Genomic DNA, 20,135 nt, shown 5'->3' with positions numbered 1-20,135 from the left:
TAAAACCCTTTATCTGTAAAATGGGGCCATAAAAGTAGCTACTTCATAGAGTTGGTGGAAGGATTAAATGACATAATGAAAACAAGGTATTTAGCCCAGTACTTGCCATGTAGCTGGCATGTACTGAGAGGTTATCTTCAAGATCATTGTCATCATCATTATACCCATAATCATCATCTTCATCAACATCATCAGGACTGGTAGCTGTCCACAGCGAGTAGGAGGGTATAAAGACCAAAGGAGATAAAACAACCAAAACCAAACCCATTGCTGTCTGGTCAATTCTGACTCATAGCGACCCTATATGACAGAGTAGTACTGTCCCATAGGGTTTCCAAGGAGCCCCTGGTTAGCAGCCTTAGCACTTAACCACTACATCACCCGGGTTTCCAAGACTAATGGGCTCAAATCCCATATATGATCAATAATGGCAGACACTCCTCTGCCACTTCCTGTGGAACAGGCACTATCCTGAGCACCTCACATACATTAGCTCGTTTAATCCTCAAAATGAGACCCTAGGAGGCAGCTCCAAAAAAAAAAACCCCTGGGCTGTTGAGTCTATTCCAACTCACAGCAACTTTGTAGGACAGGGTAGAATTGCCCCATAGGGTTTCCAATGCTTTAATCTTTACGGATGCAGACTGTCACATCTTTCTCCCATGGAGTGGCTCACGTACAACCTAGTACTTAACCACTGCACTACCACGGCTCCAAGAACTCAGTACTACTGAAAAGCCAGCAGCTGTCATCAGTTCCAACTCATGTCAGAGTAGAACTGTGCTCCATGGGGTTTTCAATGGTTGACATTTTGGAATTAGATCATCAGGCTTCTTTCAAGGCACCGCTGGGTGGCCTTGAAGTACCACCTTCTCAAACCTCCAACCTTCCAGTTAGCAGCTAAGTGTGTTAACTGTACCAACCAGAGACTCCAGGTACTATTATGATCACCTATATACATGTAAAGTGCTGGCCAATAAGATGTAAGCAGAAGTGTCATGTGGGACTCCTGGGAAGAGTTTGTGAAAGGCATACTCTTCTTGTCTTTCTCCTTCCTGCAACATATTGGTCCACAAAGTGAAAATCTCACCTTTGGAATGGTAGACCAGAGAAATGGAAGGTTCCTGGGTTTCTAACAAACTGTGAGTCACCATACCAGCCCTAAACTGCCGACATTCAAATGTGCTGTACTTGAGAAGAGAATCCAGCTCTATCTTATTTAAACCATTGTTATTTCTAGTATTACATTAAAACTAATCCTAAATAATCAACATGGTCAAACAATTGATATTGACAAAATTTTGCACCCTATATTACAGGATTTGTAACTGATGTCAAAACAGAACCCTATGTCACCACTGACACTTGACATTGGACATGCAAGATGCAAAAGTGTGTAAGCACTATAGCAGACAATTAAATAATTAGGGTTTTAAATGGAAGAAAATTTTCCTTCTGACTCCATAATTCAAAATAAATACTTCCTAAAAAGGAGTACTTCAGTGTACCAGAATGGTTGGCTCACTTGTTCATTCATTCAAGCATTCGCTCATTCATTCACTCATTTCATGAGGCTGAGCAGCAGAGCAGAAAAAACACAGAATCAGGAGAACCTGGGGTTCCAATCCCACCCACCTCTTGCATAACTAGCATATTCCCTGATGTTTACCGGTCACCACTTAGCCGTATCAACCACAGCTGTAAAATGGTGCTAACTCCATCTGCCTCCCAAGGCTGTTGTGAAGAATAAATGAAATTGCAAACATAAAGCATTCAGCACACGGCTCGGGACATAAAACGTACTCCACAAAATGGTCCCTCTTTCCTTCAAGTATGTGCCTGAGATGAATCCTACATGAAAAATGCCTCACATTGTACCTGGCACACAGCAAGTGCTCAATAAATGGGAACTTAATATTTAACTTTACTGCCATTAATAACAATAATCTCATAGCAACTCACAGCAACCCTATACGACAGAGTAGAACTGCCTCTTCGGGTTTCCTAGGCTGTAGTCTTTAGGGGAGCAGACCGCCAGGTCTTTTCTCCCATGGAGCTGGTGGTAAGTCTCTATGAGTCAGAATCGAATCGATTCAAGGGTACACAACAACGATAACAATAATGACAATAAGAGTATAAGTGTGTGCCTGGATTACAAACGAGTTCTGTTCCTAAATCTGTCTTTAAGTTGAATTTGTACCTAAAGGAGCAGTTAGGTACAGCTGATATCTAATATTAGTTAGTCAAATGTTTGTCTTAGCATACAGTATATCGTGTACCTTTCTACGCATAGATAACATTAAAGAAACACTTCCAGATACACTAAAACATCTTTAACATAATAATGTTTTGATGGGAGTCTCAAAGTAGCATCTGTTTGCTATTATGAACCGTTGTATGTACCTTGAGTTTTTAATACAACAGCTTTACGGGCTGGTTCCTAACTACGGTTGTATGTGAAGTCAGGAGTTCATAACCTGGGGGCTGCCTATAGTAGAAGCAATCACACTAGTTGTTGTTGTAATTGTTGTTGTTAGTTGCCATCGAGTTGGCTCCAACTCTTAGGGAGTTCATGTATAACTGAACAAAATATTGCCCTGTCCTGTCCCATCTTCATGACCGTTGGTGTGTTTGAATTCATTGTCGCAACTATTGTGTTAGTCCATCTTAGGGAGGGTATCCCTCGTTTTCACCGACTTTCTACTTTACCAACCATGATGTCCTTTTCTAACGATTGGTCTTTGCTGATGACGTATCCAAAGTAAGCAAGCTGAAATCTCGCCATCCTTGCTTCTAAGGAGTCGTAGTCATAGTGGTGGTGAAATTATCAAAAGCTAAACGGAGAGGGAGTAAAGGAGAGGAAGGTTCCCAAACGTGCATGAGTAACACCTGTATAACCAAGTCTTTACCGGGCAGCACTGAGTAGGAGAGTGTTTCTGGGAGGCCGTGGAGTTTTTCTCCCTGCAGTGTCTTCATGAGTGATATCAGCAATCAAAACAGCTATTTCTTTGTTCACCAACGTCATCTTAAAAGAGCCTCTCTCTAAACCCAGACGTCTTAATTGCCCAATGAATTTCTCTCCATTTTTTAAAATACATTTTTAAAGAGAAGCTGAAGAGGAATGGGATGATCTAGTAGCCTAGAACCTGCTCTTGTGTAAACACCTTTCCACTGCATGTTGGGACGGGAGACGCCCTTTCAAACACACACAAAGGTGGGTCCTAGGACATTCAATATAACACACGTGTATTCAGATAAACTCAGCAAACCTGGGAAGGTACAAGCAGGCCTTTCAAGAAACCACAGAAAACCCTCAAAGTCACTACAGCCTGTTCTAGAGCTAAAAAAAACCCTGATGTCAGACATCTGGGCTTTCTGATAGTGGGAAACGATATAGTCAGTATTTCCAAGATACAGGCTTCAAGTCCAACGGATGCTGAATTCCGATACCATGGAGTCCTATGCAGTCATTATGATGGATGTTGATGATAATGATGATGTTAGTGGCATGAAAACTATTCACTACTTATTGCTGAGTAGGAAAAAGAACAAGTTATAAAAACAGCACGCATTAACAGAAGTTGGAATAGCGGTTACTTCTTGAGGGATAGGGTAGCATGTTGAGTGAGAAAGGGCATACAGAGCCTTCTGGGGAGCTGAGAACATTCTATGTTTTGATCTGGGTGGTGGCTACATGGGTGTGCATCGATGTAAAAAAGTACTGAAGTGTCCATGTGAAATGCATGCATTCACTACATCATATTAGCCTGAATACAAGTGAAAATATAAACTAGCATACCTACACTATAAAACTCATTGTTGTAAATAAGGGCATGGGAAAATGTCTGGAAGACTGTACACTAAAATGTTAAGATCAGCTCTGGGTACTGGAATTATAGAGTTTTTTTTTTCTTCTTTTAAAATTATATGCATTTTCTAAATTGGAGGGGCAGCAAATATATATTACTCAGATATTTAAAGTTATAATCCACCATCAGCCAAGTTATTACCATAATTAGGTAATACCTTCAGCCACATGTTTTCTTCCCAAAACTTTCCCCATTCAGAGATTCAGGCTATCAAGGGCAGGATCCCACAGCTGCCTAAGAAAACCCTCTGTGGTGGGGGTGCAGCGGGTATGGGGTGGGGACATAAATCTTGGTCCTTCTTAGATTCTCTCACTTCCTTGCAGCCTCTACTGGGACAGGGCTGGGTCACCTGGCATATCTGCCTTCAAGTGCACTGACTGTCCCTTCATGATATGGTCACATCTTCAGGATGTCTGATATCACTTTTGCTCAATTTCTAGACTATACTCTTCTGGGCAGGAGTCTCCTTGTCAGTGCAAGTTTTGGGGTTTAGATCTAGGTCAGCTGGGAGTTGACGTGAAGAAGGGCATCTCCCTGTGCAGGAGGGCTGCCATCTCTTGTCCAGATGTGAGTGTACAGAGGGTCTGAACCCAACACTCCCAGCACATCTGACTTGACATTCAGAGACCTAGTTCTACAAGCTTGCCTCTTCCGCGGTGACCAGAAACAAAGACTCAACCACTCTGAATTTCTGTTCTTCACCTATGAAGTGAGAAGACTATCACCTGCCCAGGGACAGTGGTGATTCAGTGGTAGAACTCTCACCTTCCATGCAGGAGACTCAGGTTCAGTTCTCAGCCAGTAACCCTCATGAGCAGTCATCGCCCACCCGTCAGTGAAGGCCTGTGTGTTGCTATGATCCTGAACAGGTTTCAGCAGAGCTTCCAGACTAAGAGAGACTAGGAAGAAAGGCCTGACAATCTACTTCCCAAAATCAACCAATGAAAACTCTATGAATCACAATGGTCCAATCTGCAACTGATCATAGGGATGGCATAGGACCAGCAGTATTTCATTTCTTTGTATATGAGGTTGCCATGAGTCGGGGACTAACTTGACAGAAGCTAACAACAACATCACCTGCCCAACAGAACCAACAGAGTGGTTGTCAGGATTAAATAAGGGAATTTAGAGGAAGGTGCTCTATAAACTCCAAAGATGTAATGCCCTGTTGGATTTTGCACCCCAGCACCCCAACTTTTAGCAGAGTGCCAAGGACTCTTAATACTCTTAAATATCAGTTGATTAAAGACAAAAGTAAAAAATCATTATTATTATTATTTCTATGATGGGAAGAGTCCCACCAGAACCAAAGAAATAGCACAGTTTCTTTGCATGAAAGTCAACCATCTGCGGCAAAATAACTTTGTAAAAAAAAAAAAAAATTTGTAGCAAGCTTAAATTCTAGTCTAGAGCAGAGTTAAAGCCCAGCGAATATTCAGACACATTACAATATGGGTCAGATCCCGTTACAGAAAGCAGCTCTTTATAGACAAATGATTTCCCCAGCCACAGCCTCTGCCTGGCTTTTTCAAGCAATATATCTGATACAATAAAATTCCAGTTTGGAAGAAAGGGAAGAAAAGAAGGGAGGAAGAAAGGGAGGAAATGGCTTATAGTTCATAAATCCCTTAGATCTTATTGAAAGGTGAAGTGACTTACTACCTTTAAGAGATCACAATCTATCTTTTGAAAGTCAAAAGGTGTGTGGGATAAAAACGGACACGAGGTGACTTTGGGGAAAGAAATGGATGAGAGTGTCGTTTGGACAAAAAAAGAAATGATCTCCTCGTTTTAATTCAGCAGTTTTTCAAGTATTAACTGGGACTCCACTAGGTTTGTCATCTCTTTTAGGTTTGTTCACTACACTTACTACATGCAGACTTCATGCTGGGCACAGTGAGAGATTCAGAGATGAATCGCCTGCTCCAGCTCTGGAGTAACTAACTCCAGGCTGGAGGCAAAGCTCGAATGTAAGTAATTCCTATATGAGGTGGCAAGGGGGGAGCTTGAGTCTCTGGGAGGTGTGCCTGGATATGAACACAGAGAGGATGAGAGCTTTCAGCTGTGGGGAAAAGCAACTGTAACCAGAGAGGCAGGAGTTCCGGCAAAGGGCACAAACCGAGCAGAGGCCCCATGAGTGGAAGCACTGGCTTTGGACAGAGACCTCAGGCTGGTTCAGTTCACTTGGAGCACAGGACCCCGGAAAGGGAGAAATACAAAATAAAGCTGCAAAGGTGGGTCTAGGTAAAAGTACGAAAGGCCTTACATGGTAAAGCGTTTGGGCCAAAGCCAAAGTGAGAGCCAATGGGGACTTATGGAGGTCTTAGGGCCAAGAAGGGTCATGGTCCATTTTGCTTCCAGGCACTTCATCAAGCAGTGCTGGACGGGATGGAGAGGTGGAAAAGAAGGCTGGTAACAAGCACCTGCAATAATGCAGGAGGCAGGGTGCTGTTAGTTCCTTGTGAGCAAGAGCTGGGTCTATTCCTAAGCACTGACATCAGCTTAAGAAGAGCAGCTTATAGTTTGTTGTTGTTGGGTGCTATTGAGTCAATTCCTACCCACAGCAATGTCATAGGACACATATAACTGCCTCATGGGGTTTTCTTGGCTGTAATCTTTACAGAAGCAGATTGCCAGGTCTTTCTCCCATGGGGCTGCTGAGTGGGTCTGAACCGCCAACCTTTTGGTTAGTAGCTGAGCACTTAACCATTGCACCACCACGGCTCCTTAGCTTATAGTTTAGGGGGTAGCGAGTCTAAGTCAATGTTGGGGAAACAACTTGGGTAGAGATAGCGAGAACACTGATACAACGTGAAGCACGTAACCAATGGTAATGAATTGTACCTGTAGAAATTGATCAATGGGTTTATGTTCTGTTGTGCATATTTTTCACCAAAATCAAATTAAAAAAAAAAAAAAGAGTAGCTTATACTACTCAGCCACAAAGAGGAATGAAGTCCCGATGCGTGCCACAACCTGGATGAATCCTGAAAACTTTATGCTGAGTGAAGCTAGTCAGACACAAAAGGATAAACGCTGTATGATCTCACTTCTACGAAATCGGCAAATTTAAAGAAAAAAAAAAACACCAAACCCATTGCCATCAAGTTGATTCCAACTCATAGAGACCCTATACGACAGAACTGCCCCATAGGGTTTCCAAGGAGTAGCCGGTAGATTCGAACTGCCGGCCTGTCGGTTAGCAGCCGAGCTCTTAACCACTTGCCACCAGGGCTCCAGACAAATATATAAAAGCCAAAAATTACTGGTGTTTACCAGGGGCAGGAGGGAAGGTGAAAGGGGAAGCTCCTGCTTAGGGGGAACTGAGTTTATGTTAATGGTGGGGGAATAATGTGGAAAAGCATAGCAAGCATGGTGAATGGTTACACGACATGAAAGAATGTCATCAGTGTTACTGAATCATGCATGCAGAAATCGCTAAGATGGCATACGTTTCTCTTACGTATATTTTCACCAGAAGAAAATTTTGAAAAAGTAGCTAATTCAAAACAAACAAATGAGGAAAGTAGGGTGCTCAGAAGATGGGTCTGGAGACCAGAGAGAAGCACATACAGGGAGAGGTAGAATGATTCAGGCAAGAGATCAGAGGAGGTGACAGTAAGAAGGGTACAAAGTCAGAAGGTTAATCATTAGGGATGATCAGAAGAGGTCACAGAAATGGAAGCTGCCCCACCAGTGACTGAGTACCCTGCAAACACGCTGGAAGGTCTGCCAAAGCCAGAGACTGTGGGGAAAAAAAGTTACAGATTGACGCCAGCCGCACTTACCAGGCTGGAGCAAATTAAAAGGCAAATTGGAACTGTCTAGAAAAAGGGGAGCCCCCATCCCCGCCGCCTCCAATATTGCTTTGGTCATGGGGTCTGCAGATGGCAGAGCAAGCAGGTCCATCAATCTGCACTCATGGGTATGAATTTTCAATGGCATCATGTTCACAGCCGGCAGCTGACACATCACTTGCCTCTGCAGAAGCATCGCTGAAGCCCTGGGGAAGGGTTTTCCCAAAGCCCAGCAAGGATAAGAACATCACCTCAGTGTCACAGTTATCTGTGGAGGGTTGGGGACTTTAAAACACACTTTCACACATCATCTCGTTTTATCCTCTTTGTAACTGACAGACACAAGGCAGGTATTGTTATGCTGAACAGGTTTCAGTGGAGCTTCCAGAGAAAACAAAGTCTTGCAGAAGGCAGGAAATTTGCCCCAGAGAACACAATTACTTAGAGGTAGAGCTTGATGACTTACATAACCCCACTGCTGCCTGAGCCAGGAAGCTGGCCAGGACACCAGGCATGGGCCAGATGGATACTTACTCCCAGCTCCTTCAGGGCCACCATCAGTCTGTGGAGAGGTTGGCAGTGGGGTGCCTCAGCAGATGATCAGGGCTAGCTTCAAAGAGAGGATGGGAACAGCAAGATGGACTCCCTTTCCTTCCTTCTCTTTTTCTCCCTTCCCTCCTTCCCTTTCTCCCTTCCTCCTCGCTTCTCTATAGAGCTGACTTCTAACAGGGCATTCAAAGTATTCCCTTCCTTCCTTCCTTCCTCCCTCCCTCCCTCCCTCCCTTCCTTCCTTCTCTCCTTCCTTCCTTTTCTTCTCTCCCTCCCTCCCTCCACCTGTTCCTCCCTTCCTCCCTTTCACAAGTATCTACTAAGTATCTTTCATATATGGAGCCCTGGTGGCACAGAGGTTAAGCGCTCAGCTGCTAACCAAAAGGTTGGCGGTTCAAACCCACCAGCTGCTCTGAGGGAGAAAGATGTGGCAATCTGCTTCCATAAAGAATGCAGCCTTGGAAACCCTATGGGGCAGTTCTACTCTGTCATATAGGGTAGCTATGAGTAAGAATCAACTTAACAATTTTTTTTTTTTTTTTTTGGTATCATGTGCCTGACATTGTAGTAAACATCAGTGATCACTCACCTCGCTGAGGGCGCTCCATCCTCAGGAACCCATCACTCTGTCTTCTTACCCTGCCAACAATCCCCCACACCATCTGCTCAACTTCAATACACCATCCTCTTCCTTAACCTCTTGAGGCCCACGGGAGGTTGGAAACCTAAAGTGAGGCTTTAAGTACCAGTCAGAGGTTACCTTCAGATATAAGCAAAGGCTTATAGGTACCTCAGGGCATGGAGTGATCTAATAACAGAAGTTCTATGGAGAACTGGGGAAGTAATGGGCATAAGGAGTTCAGGGGCAGTTCCAGGAGATGAACATGGGGCAGAGATTATGGAGGCCAACTGATGGAGCTGGACTTCACCCTGCAGGCCCTAGAAAGCCATCAGAGAGCTTTAAGTGAAGGAGTGGCAAAAGTTATCTCAGTGCTTGGAATGACAACTCTCGTAGCAACATGGAAGAAAGAAGAACGTAGAGGTTGCTGCAAATACTCTGGACGAGTGGGTAAGAACCAAGAACCAAGAATTGTGACACTGAGTCCTTATTTAAGGATTTGTCTAAAGCAGAATCTATGAGCCAAATGAACAATTAAATTGGGGTGAGAATGTTAAGTTGGGAAGAAGAATCAAAGCAGGCTCCACGGAGATGCCATTAACTGAGATGGAAGAAGCGGGGGCAGAGGACTAGGAGTTCAGCTGACGGCCACAACTGAGTGTGAGATGACTGAGGGACACGCCCAGCAGTCACACGGAGGGATGCCACAGCCCAGCATTTTGGAGGGAAGAGTAGCGTGTCAAAGGCTGCACAGCCAGATGTCAAGTAGGCTGAGGCTTAAAGAAAGGCCACGGGATGTGGCAACTAGGAGGCTGGTCTCGGGTGGCTTTGGCAAGAGCATTTGCACAATGAGAAACTGCTGAACTGGTGTATGTTTTGCTGTGTATATTCTCAACAGCAACAGCAAAATAAATAATTTTTTTTTAAACAGCATTTTCAACAGCCAAAAAGAGTTGGAAGGAAGACTCAAATGAGCTGAAAGTGGATGAGAGCAAAGGGACAGAGGCATAGGTATAGATGGGCTCTGGTGCCTTGCCCAACCTTCATGCCGGTCCAACCCCTCATATATTCTCCTGGCAGATAAGTTACCTTCCTGAAGCATCCAGGTAAGTTCCTCTCCCTTGCTCAAAGGGTACAATCATTCCACTTACTATCTCCAGAATGAAGGCCATACTCATGGCCCTAGCACTCTATATACAGCTAACAAGGTATTCAAGGTCTGTACTTACAAACTGCAGCCATTGCCCCACTATGAGTCACCAACTGGAGACCAGAAGATCTGCCATTTCCTAAACAAGCCCTGCACCTTGCCACCTCTGCACCTGTGCTATCTTCCTTCCCTCTGTCTAGAACACCCTTCCTTGACATCTCCACTTGCTGAAATCCTGCCCAACCTTCCTAGCTCAAGTGCCACTTCCATCAGGAACCTTTCTCAATCCCCCAATTCCAAATGAATTTCTTCTTGACCTACAGAGCTCTTGTCACGCTGTATGCTATATTGAAGTTGTCTTACCCCCATTCTGTATTGTCACTAGACTTTAACTCCTCGAGGGCGACTGTCCCATGCACAAAGCCTTGCACAGAGTAGGTGCTCAATATGTATCTGGTACATTCTCCCATGCTATGCACCCTGTCCCACTGAAACATCAGTAGACTGTCTCCTACCCCTTCTTCACGCCAACTGAAGGAGCCCTGGTGGTACAGTGGTTAAGCATTTGGCTGCTACCTGAAAGGTCAGCAGTTAGAACACTTCCATGAGTAAGGTACAGAAAGATGTGGTAGTCTGCTTCAATAAAGACTACAGCCTCGGAAACCCCATGGGGCAGTTCTACTCTGTCCTATGGGGTTGCTATGAGTCAGAATCGACTCTATGGCAATGAGTTTTGTTTTTGGTTTGGTCACACCAACCAGCCAAACATATATTAACAAGTCCATCCTGATGGACCACAAGTGCTACTGCCTCCTCCAGACTGAATCTAGCACAACTAGATGGTGCCTAGCTACCACCACTGACTGCTCTGACAGGGATCACAATAGAGCACCCCAGACAGAGCTGTAGAAAAATGTAGAATGAAATTCTAACTCACAAAAAACAACAAAACAACAACAAAAAACAGACTTACTGGTCTGACAGAGACTGGAGAAACCCTGAAAGTATGGCCCCTGGACACCCTTTTAGCTCAGTAATGAAGTCACTCCTGAGGGTCACCCTTCAGCCAAAGAGTAGACAGGCCCATAAAACAAAACCAGACTAAAGGGGCACACCAGCCCAGGGGCAAGTACTAGAAGGCAGGAGGGGACAGGAAACCTGATAATGGGGAAACCAAGGTTGAGAATGGGGAGTGCTGACATGTCATGGGGTTGGTAACCAATGTCACAAAATGATACGTGTACTAATTGTTTAATGAGAAGCTAGTTTGTTCTGTAAACCTTCATCTAAAGCACAATAATAAAATAAAAAAATAAATCCATCCTGATATCACTGACCTCCACCTTTGGGTTGGCCATTAATAATGGTATAGCTAGAGACACATCCATGAGTCTTTTCCCACAAATGATGTAAAATCAGTGCAGAGGCCCAGAAGTGGGTGAAACTAGCTCAATTCTGGAACACTGTATCAGTGCCCTCTCTCAGGTCCTGATCCTTTCGGGCCATAGTATGAAGCTTCCTTATTCCAGAATTCCTGTCTTCTGCCCCAATCCAAGTGGGAGCTCACTAACTCGTGTAGGAGTTAAGATCCACACACAAAGAAGGCCCCTTCCTTTCTCAGGCAGCATGTAAGTGCTAAACAAAAGGTGTATAAGGCTATGGGTAATTTTATGAGGGATGTGGGTTTCCACTCACCTTAAAGGGCTGGTAAAGACTGTGGTCAGGGAAAAAGGGAAAGCCCACCCAGATGAAGACAAGGTGTGAGCAGAAGATGGAAGCCAGGATGCATGACAGATCAGTTTGAAGGAAGTAACCAATTTGTAAGGGGAACAGCAAGAGATAAGTCTGGCAAGATAGGTCAAGGCCAGGTTGAGGTCAAGGCCTTGAATGCCAGGTAATGGGGAGTCACTGAAAGTTTCTAAGTAAGGGAACCTTGTGAAAAGTGATTTTTTTAGGTGCTTAATTGGCTAGTTGTATGGAGGGTAGATTGGCTTAAAGAAGGTTTGATATCCTGAACAAAATTAGGATATTTATTGCAATTAAATAGCATAAGATAATGAGAACTTAAGTGTAGACTAAAAAAGGTGAAATGAAAATGGGAAGACTTTAACAATCCACCAAAGGTTTGTGCTCCTTGGGGAACAAGTGTCCCCTACCACTGGTGCCATCTTGCCTAATGGGTCAGAGAGACATGCATTCTCTCAACTAAGCTAAGTTCTTCATCATGAGGCACCCAAAGCCCCCCATTTGATTTGGGTGGTGATAAACCAGGCAGTGGGTGAGAAATGACATTCACTCTGGTCATTATCATTCAGGGACTAAAGTCCCCTTCTAGTCTTCGGTCAATGTATTCTATTCAATGTGAAAGTCACTAAATTAACTTTTTAACATAATAAGAGTAGAAACTGTCAATTTTAGAAGCACATATGCGAATTTCCCTGCACAGGAGAGAACATGAATCCCATTTGTTAAAAATAGCAGTTGTGCTCGCTTTCCCCCACATGCTAATTTTAATAAACTTACTCTGAAATTAGCCTGCCACTATGAGGATAGCTGCTCATCAAAAATGTTCCCGGTAAGCACTAAGCTTGCCTTGCAAGAGTTCAAGTACTGTGGGAAACTCTGAACAAGGCAGAGTTCTAAACGAAAGTCATCTTCTCACTAGACTGGCTTATTCCCCAACCTCCCATCATATCTAGCATCACCACTCTGCAGCCACCCATCGAGGGCCATGTTGGACTCATTCTATTCCATCTCCTCAATCCAGTTAGCTATGAAGTACTGTAGGGGTCTTTCTTTAAAATATTTCTCACATTCATCCCTTTTTTTCTATTTCTACTGATGTTGCATCTCCTTATTCAGAATCGACTTGACAGCAACGGGTTTGTTTGTTTGTTTTTTGGTTTTTCCCAAGTTCAAGTTGGGTGCGTGGCTACCCAGCCAAAGACCACATTTCCCAGCCTCCGTTGCAGGTAGGCATAGCCATGTGACTATGCTCAGACCAAAGGGATGCGAGCAGAAGTGATTTGTACAGCTTCTTAGTCCTCCCTAACTTAGAGAAAAGTCATTTGCCCTGGGCTCTGCCCGCTCTCCCCGCCACTCTCTTTTCTCCTTCTCATGGGCCAGAACACACACATGGCCACAACTCAGCTGAGGATCATACCCTAAGACATGGTGGAGCAACAAGATGGAAGAAATCTGTGTTCTTAAATGACTCAAGGAGCAGAGCTGCCCCCCAACCAGCTGGGTTGGGCTATACTATCACATGAAAGAGACATAAATGTCTATCCTTTTTAAACCACTTTTTTGGGGGTATCTTTGTTACAGTAGCTTGAATTTTATGCTAACAAATATACCCTTCTTTCCTAGGAAGTAAAAAAAAAAATATCAGAAGTTCCCTGGACCCAGACTGGTGTTGTATGGCCTTCTAAGCAGGTAAATGCACAACAGCTTCCCAAAGTTTTCCACAGCCCCAGAGTGACTCAGGGGCAGCACCCACTTTGGGCAGGAAAGCAAAGTCTCCCATGCTAGAGCAGTAAAGGAGCAGTAGAATGTTCTTCATTCACCCAAAAGTAGCGTGGACATGGCACAGATGGCCAAAGAACCAGAAGAGGCCTGGAAGGACACAACAATGACCTGCAGTGAACAATGACCAGATTCTAGACTGAAACAAAGAGAGTGTGGCTAAATAATAGCACCAACCAGAAGTGCACCCCCCGCCCCGACACCCCTGCCAATGGCTTAGTACCACATAAGCCCCTAGGACTTCAATACGAGGTCAGGGAAGGAGAAAGCCATGACTCCAAAATTGATTACATTTCCACCATTCTTACAATGGGGACTTCTAATCAAAATCAGATGTTAGAGTAAAATAAAGAAGCTGTCATTTCTTGCACACTGAGTTTATGTCCTGAGGTTCTTTCCCACTGCACTAATGTTCACTGAACACTTACTATTAGCCAGGCAGAGGGCTAAGCACTTATGAGCATTATGTCATTTGATCCTCACAATTATAGCGCCTATGAGTGGTGTTGTTAGGTGCCATTGAGTTGATTTTTGACTCATAGTGACCCAATGTGACAGAGCAGAACTGCCCCTTAGGGTTTCCTAGGCTATAATCTTTATGGGAGTAGATCACCAGGTCTCTTCTCCTGTGGAGTTGCTGGGTGGGTTCAAACAGCAAACCTTTCAGTTAGCAACCGAGTGCTTAACCATTGGACCCCCAGGACTCCTTACCCTTGAGGTAGGTACTTTTATCACCCTACTTAAAGGTTAGAAGATTGAGGCCCAGAGAAGTTGCACGGAGTTTCATGAAAAGTTCCATTCTCCACCTTTTGGCAAGTGTTGTTGTTAGGTGCAGTCAAGTCAGTTCTGACTCATAGTGACCCTACATACAACAGAATGAAATGCTGTCCCATCCTGAACCATTTTCACAATCTCGCTATGTTTGAGCCCACTGTTGCAGCCACTGTGTCAATCCATCTAGTTGAGGGTTTTCCTCTTTTTTGCTGCTCCTGTACTTTACCAAGCATAATGTCCTTCTCCAGGGACTGATCCCTCCTGAGAACATGTCCAAAGTCTTACCATCCTCGCTCCTAAGGATAACTCTGGCTGTACTTCTTCCAAAAACAGATTTGTTCATTCTTCTGGCAGTCTATGGTATATTCAATATTGTTTACCAACACCATACATAATTCAAAGGCATCAATTCTTCTTCAGTCTTCCTTATTCATTGTCCAGCTTTCACATGCATGTGATACATAGCTTGGGTCAGGTGTACCTTAGTCCTCAAAATGACATCTTTGCTTTTTAACACTTTAAAGAGATCTTTTGCAGCAGATTCACCCAATGCAATGTGTTGTTTTATTTCTTGATTGCTGCTTCCGTGGGCATTGATTGTGGATCCAAGCAAAATGAAACCCTTGACAACTTGAATCTTTTCTCCATTTATCATAATGTTGCTTATTGGTCCAGTTGTGAGGATTTTTGTTTTCTTTATGTTGAAGTGTAATCCATACTGATGGTTGTAGACCTTGATCTTCAACAGTAAGTGATTCGAGGAAGAAGGACTTGGTGGTCTACTTCTGAAAAAACTGGCCAGTGAAAACCATAGCAGCAGAACATTTTGGCAAGTAGCCCCCAAATTTTACTTGCGGGTCCACCCCTCCCTAACTCTCAGTCCCTGTGGCCTGGGCAGGGCTCTGTGCCTACTCCAGGCCTAAGACAATCATATCACTGTACTCCTGAGCAATTTCTTCCAGGCAGGAGAGTGATCTAAGTGGGTTCAATGGAGTGACCCTTGGAGCTTTTCCGGGATCTGCTGGCTAAGTGTTTCTGGTGTCCCCTCTGGGCTTGAACCTGAGAGGATGGGAGATTCTGACTGAAGCTAGGCAGGAAGCAGACCCACAGATGGAGAGGAACCATCCATTTGAGTGTGGAATCCAGCTGTACCTGAAGCCAGACCTATCTGGGAATCACTCAATAAATTCCCTCTAAACTTCAACAGTTTGGGCTGGGTATTGATCATGTGCATCAAGAAAGAAAGAGAGCCAGGACTCATACCCAGGTCTCTCAATATCTTCAAAGTCTGAGTCTTAACAACTGAGGCCCAAATATGTGCTCTTAACAGCAGGCCAGACTATAGGCCTACCCAACCTCTATCTTCCAAAACGCAGCGCATCTACTTTGGGCTGAGGCCCCAGGATGTCTTTGAGCTGCCTCACAGCCCTGCACACAACACGCTCCATGAATATGAGATTGATTGCTATCTAATTAATTAATCAAAATTCAAAGAGCGAAATTAAATTAGGCATGGCTTATCACAGAGGCGGTAGGCTAAGGGATGGCCAGGGTTTTTATCATGGAGATACAAAGTTATTGATTGTCTGCATGGCTCCATTGCAGAGTTCCCCTTGATTCTGAAAGCTCACCTGAGGGGTGATAAAAGTACCATCTTCCCTCCCCAGACGTTTCATTTCCCAAACCGAGCACTGGCCATGCCTCTTCCACATGCACAGCCATGCTTACTCCAGGGCCTGCGAGAAGGTTGGATTTCGGCATGTTATACAGCACTAAAAATATGCAAATAAAACTGATCTCTGCAGGATCGTTTTAAATGAAAAGTGCTTCCTAGAGGCAAGAAGAGGAAGCACGCTGATTCAGAGAATACAGGGTTCTGGGCGGGAAGGGCAATGGAGTGATTCTAGGTGGGAGCTTCTGCAGAAAGATACAAGCCTGTCAAAAAGACCATTCAGCCAAGGTCAGATGCCCCGTGATATCCTCCCCAGTTCCTTCCACTGGGGTCCAAAACCATTCTATAATGCCACTAGCCACTGATCACACTCTTCCTTAAAACCCACTTGGCTGGATACCAGTTGATTTCCCCATGGAACCGCTGCCAAACTTGAGCTGGCAGGAGAACCTCTGAAATCAGCTTAGCTTGCAGGAAAGGCAGATTTGAGGGCTACACCCCCCAGTCATTTTCCATTCAGTAGGTTTGGGAAGGGTCCCAGGAACGTGCATTTTTCACAGGCACTCTAAGTGATGATTCAGATGCCGGTGATGTGTAGACCATACTCTAGGAAACACTGGGATTCAAAGATGGCAACCTACTGTCTAGTGGAAGATACAGACAAATGAACTGGTGATTAAAATCAAGTCTAGTGACTCTGGGCAAGGCTGTAGAGTCAGACCAGGGTTCAAATCCTGCCTCCCCAACTTGCCAGCTGTGAGGCTCTGAGCAAGGTCCTCTGCCTCTATGAGCCACAATTTCTTTATCTATAAAGTAAGGGGTGCAAACGGTTAGCATACTCGACTGCTAACTAAAAGTCTGAAGGTTCACGTCTGCTCATACACACATGGGGTCACCATGAGTCAGAATCCACTCAATGGAAACTAATGCACTGGTTATACCACTGTGGGAATAAATGAGGCCCTGTAAAATTCCTAACATCCAGAAAACACTCAAGAAATAGCCATTAGTTATTATTAAGGTGAAGTCCCTGGGTGATGCAAATGGTTAACACACTCAGCTGCTAACTGAAAGGTTGGAGGTTCAAGTCCACCCAGAGGTGCCTCAGATGAAAGGCCTAGCAATCTACTTCTGAAAAACCAGCCATTGAAAATCCTGTGGAGCACAGTTCTTCTCTGGCACACATGTGGTGGCCATGAGTCAGAGCTGACTCAACAGCAAATGTTTTTTTATTATTATTAAGGCGGGAAGCAAGTTGTATTCATTTTCCCATTCCCCAGTCCCTAGCTGTGTACCTTCCACATTCTAGGTGCCTTTAGTGGATGTTTCTGAAAGGCAAGAAGGCATTACTTTGGAGAAACTCAGCTGGGATGGGCGGGATAACTCCTGCAAGATCCATTTCAGGATCCATTCACTTATCCAACAAGCATTTATTGAGCACCTGCTGTTTACAAGGCTCAATGTGTAGGCACTGGTGAGAAAGAGCCAAATAAAATACACAGTTTAGTGGGAAGACCCATTGTTAAAATGCAGTACGGTCTGTCTAAGGTAGAGGTAACCCCGGAGGCACACTCCAGCACTTGATTACATTCTGTCCTTTAGCTTCCTCATGTTTATTGTGTGACTCTCCTCCCAAACTGTACCATAGCTTTGAAAGCAGGAGTTGTTTGCCTTGTTCACCATCAAAACCCAAACACCTAGCAAGGTACCTGGCATCTAATAGCCATTCAGTAAGTATTTGCCTAAGTAGCGACTATTCTGCTGCTATTTCAGAGCCCAACGCTGGAGTGCCAAGGAGAACCACCTCCAGCCTCCTTGACTATTGAGCAGGATTCTGAACGGGCCCAGAGATAAGATCCCCAGAAGATTTGTCTGTGCCTTGATGGAAAGCCTGACAGTGAGAAGAGATGGGGACAGGCTGCAAGACACTTTATCATAATACTGGATAGTTGGAGGAGCTTTCAACTACTAGGGCCAATACTAAACAAACAGAACTGGACATTAAGTACTGTTGGACTGAATGATTAAGGCAGAAAGACAGTATAGGGTTTCCCTTCTGACACTCCACAAGGAAAGAAAAGAGTACACCAAGACACCCTTTGTTTTGCTTTGTTTTTTCTGTGTGTGCGTAGCAAACCAAGCAACCAAGCCCTTTGGCATGGAGTCTGACTCATGGAGGCTCTCTATGTAACAGAGGAGAATGGCACCGTAGAGTTTTCTTGGCTGTAATCTTTATGAAAGCAGGTTGCCAGGCCTTTCTTCCACAGTGCCACTAGGTGGGTTCAAACCACCCACCTTTGGGTTAGTAGTCCCATGCAAATGGTTTGTGCCACCCAGCGACTTTCATTGTGTGCATACCAAAACAAACCAAACCCATTGCCGTAGAGTAGATTCTGACTCAGAGAGAACTATAGGACAGAGTAGAACTACCCCACAGGGTTCCCAAGGAGGAGTAAGGAAAAAAGAAGCTCCAAGTTGGCCTAGCTCAAGGGATAGGGGATGTTCTCAGTGTGGAAGGGAGACAGGGAAAATAACATTTCCTAGAGCACCATCAGTATGGCAAACACAGCCAGGAAGAACAGTGGTTAAGTCAGGGCAGGCAACTTACCCACACCTGGAGAAGCCAGGTAGCTGATGCCACACCAACAGACTCCAAACTTTTGGGGTGAAACACAGAGGAAGAGGCACTGGAGTCTGAGAGCACACCCAAGGGCTATATTTATGACAGGAGGAAAACAATGGGTGGTGTCCAGTCATGGCCAGGTTAGTTTGGGGACACGGTGTTCTCTGCTTTTACAAATTGAATCACTTCTGCACCTGTGTTTCACAGCTTTGCTAAACAGGCTGTCACCTTACACACAGTAGGCCTGCAGTAAACGCGTGCTGACTGAACTGAAAAAGTGAATGAGGGCACAGCCACGGAGGACTCCAAATTTCCCCCCTTTAAACCACTACTGCAGGTAATTCCACCTGGCACTGGTGTTACCACAGGGCCCGGATTTTCCTCCAAGTCACCACCCTTCTGTTTCAACACCAAGCGTCCAATCACTTGGCTCCAGAACAGCGGTGACCAGGAAGGCAGGTGGGGCTTGGCTCTTCTCCTCCAGGATCCCGTTGCTTCTCTCCAATCCAGGGCCCAACCCTACCCAAAGGGAAGGCCCCTCCCCAAGAAGGGCACCAGATGGCGTGCAAGAGAGTGGCGCCTGGGGAAACCGGAAAGTGCGTGAGGTACCGCGCACCTTGCGAGCCGCGTGGCGACAGCGCTATGAGAGCGCGCTGCCGCCACCGGGTGCGCGGACCCCCGTGCGTCCCTTCCCGCGCGTGGCCGCGCAGGGGCCTGGGGGCGCGGGCCGGGGCTGGCGGCCGTTCGGGTGGCCCAGCCTGCGTGCCCGGCGCCTCGGCCTCACCTCGCTCACCAGCCCCTGCCAGTCGCTCTCGGTCCGGTCGCCGTTCATGGTCTCCTCCTCTATGCATGCGCCGGCTTCAATGACTCCCTCTTCCTCCTCTTCCTCCTCCTCCTCCTCCTGCCGCGCCGCCGCCGCCGCTGCCACCCCGGCCCCGCGCGGCCCCGTGAGGGCCCGGCGCCTCCGAGCCGCTGCGCCACCGCCTCCTGCAGCCGCCCGCGCTGTTGACTCAACGTCAGCCTCCGCGGGAGGAAGGGGAGGAGGAGCCGTGGCCGCCAGGCCCGCTGCCACCGCCAGGGCCGCAGCCGGGCCCGAACGCCGACCGGGCGGCCCCGCCTGCGCGCCCCTGCGGCCCCCGCGCCGTGCCTCGTCGGGTCCGGGCATCGGGGGCCCCAGCCTCATCCCAGAATCACCCCTCTGCCTGGGCGGTTGATCTGCGTACCCTGCGAGAAGCAGCTGTCCAAAGCCAGCTGCTCCCTGACCATCACGACTCCCACCGCTAGAATGTAGGCTCACGGAGGGCAGGGGGTTTGTACAGTGCCTGACACATGGTAAAAAATAACCAAGCCCGTTGACATCAAGTCAGTTCCCACTAATGGCAACCCCATGTGTTATATATAGAGTGGAATTGAGCTGCATAGGGTTTTCTTGGCTGTAATCTTCACAGTGGTGCAAAAGGTTAAGCGCTGGGGAAGGTTGGAGTTTGAACGCACCCAGAGGCACCTTGGAAGAAAGGCTTGGTGATTTGCTTCCGAAATCACAGCCTTAAAAAC

At 45.8% G+C, this 20,135-nt stretch overlaps 1 protein-coding gene across 3 annotated transcripts in view; it reads right to left on the bottom strand.

Annotated features, from left to right (window-relative positions):
• Window positions 1–20,135, bottom strand: part of CCDC149 (coiled-coil domain containing 149) — a 194,754-nt gene that overhangs the window by 107,810 nt on the left and 66,809 nt on the right. Inside the window, exons 1-2 of one of the 3 annotated variants that reach the window (XM_049886424.1) lie at window positions 8,808–19,602; window positions 8,204–8,275 (exon numbers count right to left, since the gene is read on the bottom strand). The exons of 1 other annotated variant lie outside the window; for it this stretch is intronic. In XM_049886424.1, coding sequence (XP_049742381.1) covers window positions 8,204–8,227 — 24 coding nt within the window. In that variant the 5' untranslated portion in view covers window positions 8,228–8,275; window positions 8,808–19,602. Of the gene's footprint in view, window positions 1–8,203; window positions 8,276–8,807; window positions 19,603–20,135 lie in introns of those variants that run through there. One more of the 3 variants, XM_049886423.1, reaches the window with a different exon arrangement.

The sequence above is a fragment of the Elephas maximus genome, chromosome 5 (assembly GCF_024166365.1).
Source record: "Elephas maximus indicus isolate mEleMax1 chromosome 5, mEleMax1 primary haplotype, whole genome shotgun sequence".
In the NCBI taxonomy this organism is placed as follows: domain Eukaryota; kingdom Metazoa; phylum Chordata; class Mammalia; order Proboscidea; family Elephantidae; genus Elephas; species Elephas maximus.
This window is presented reverse-complemented; position numbering and strand designations above follow the sequence as displayed.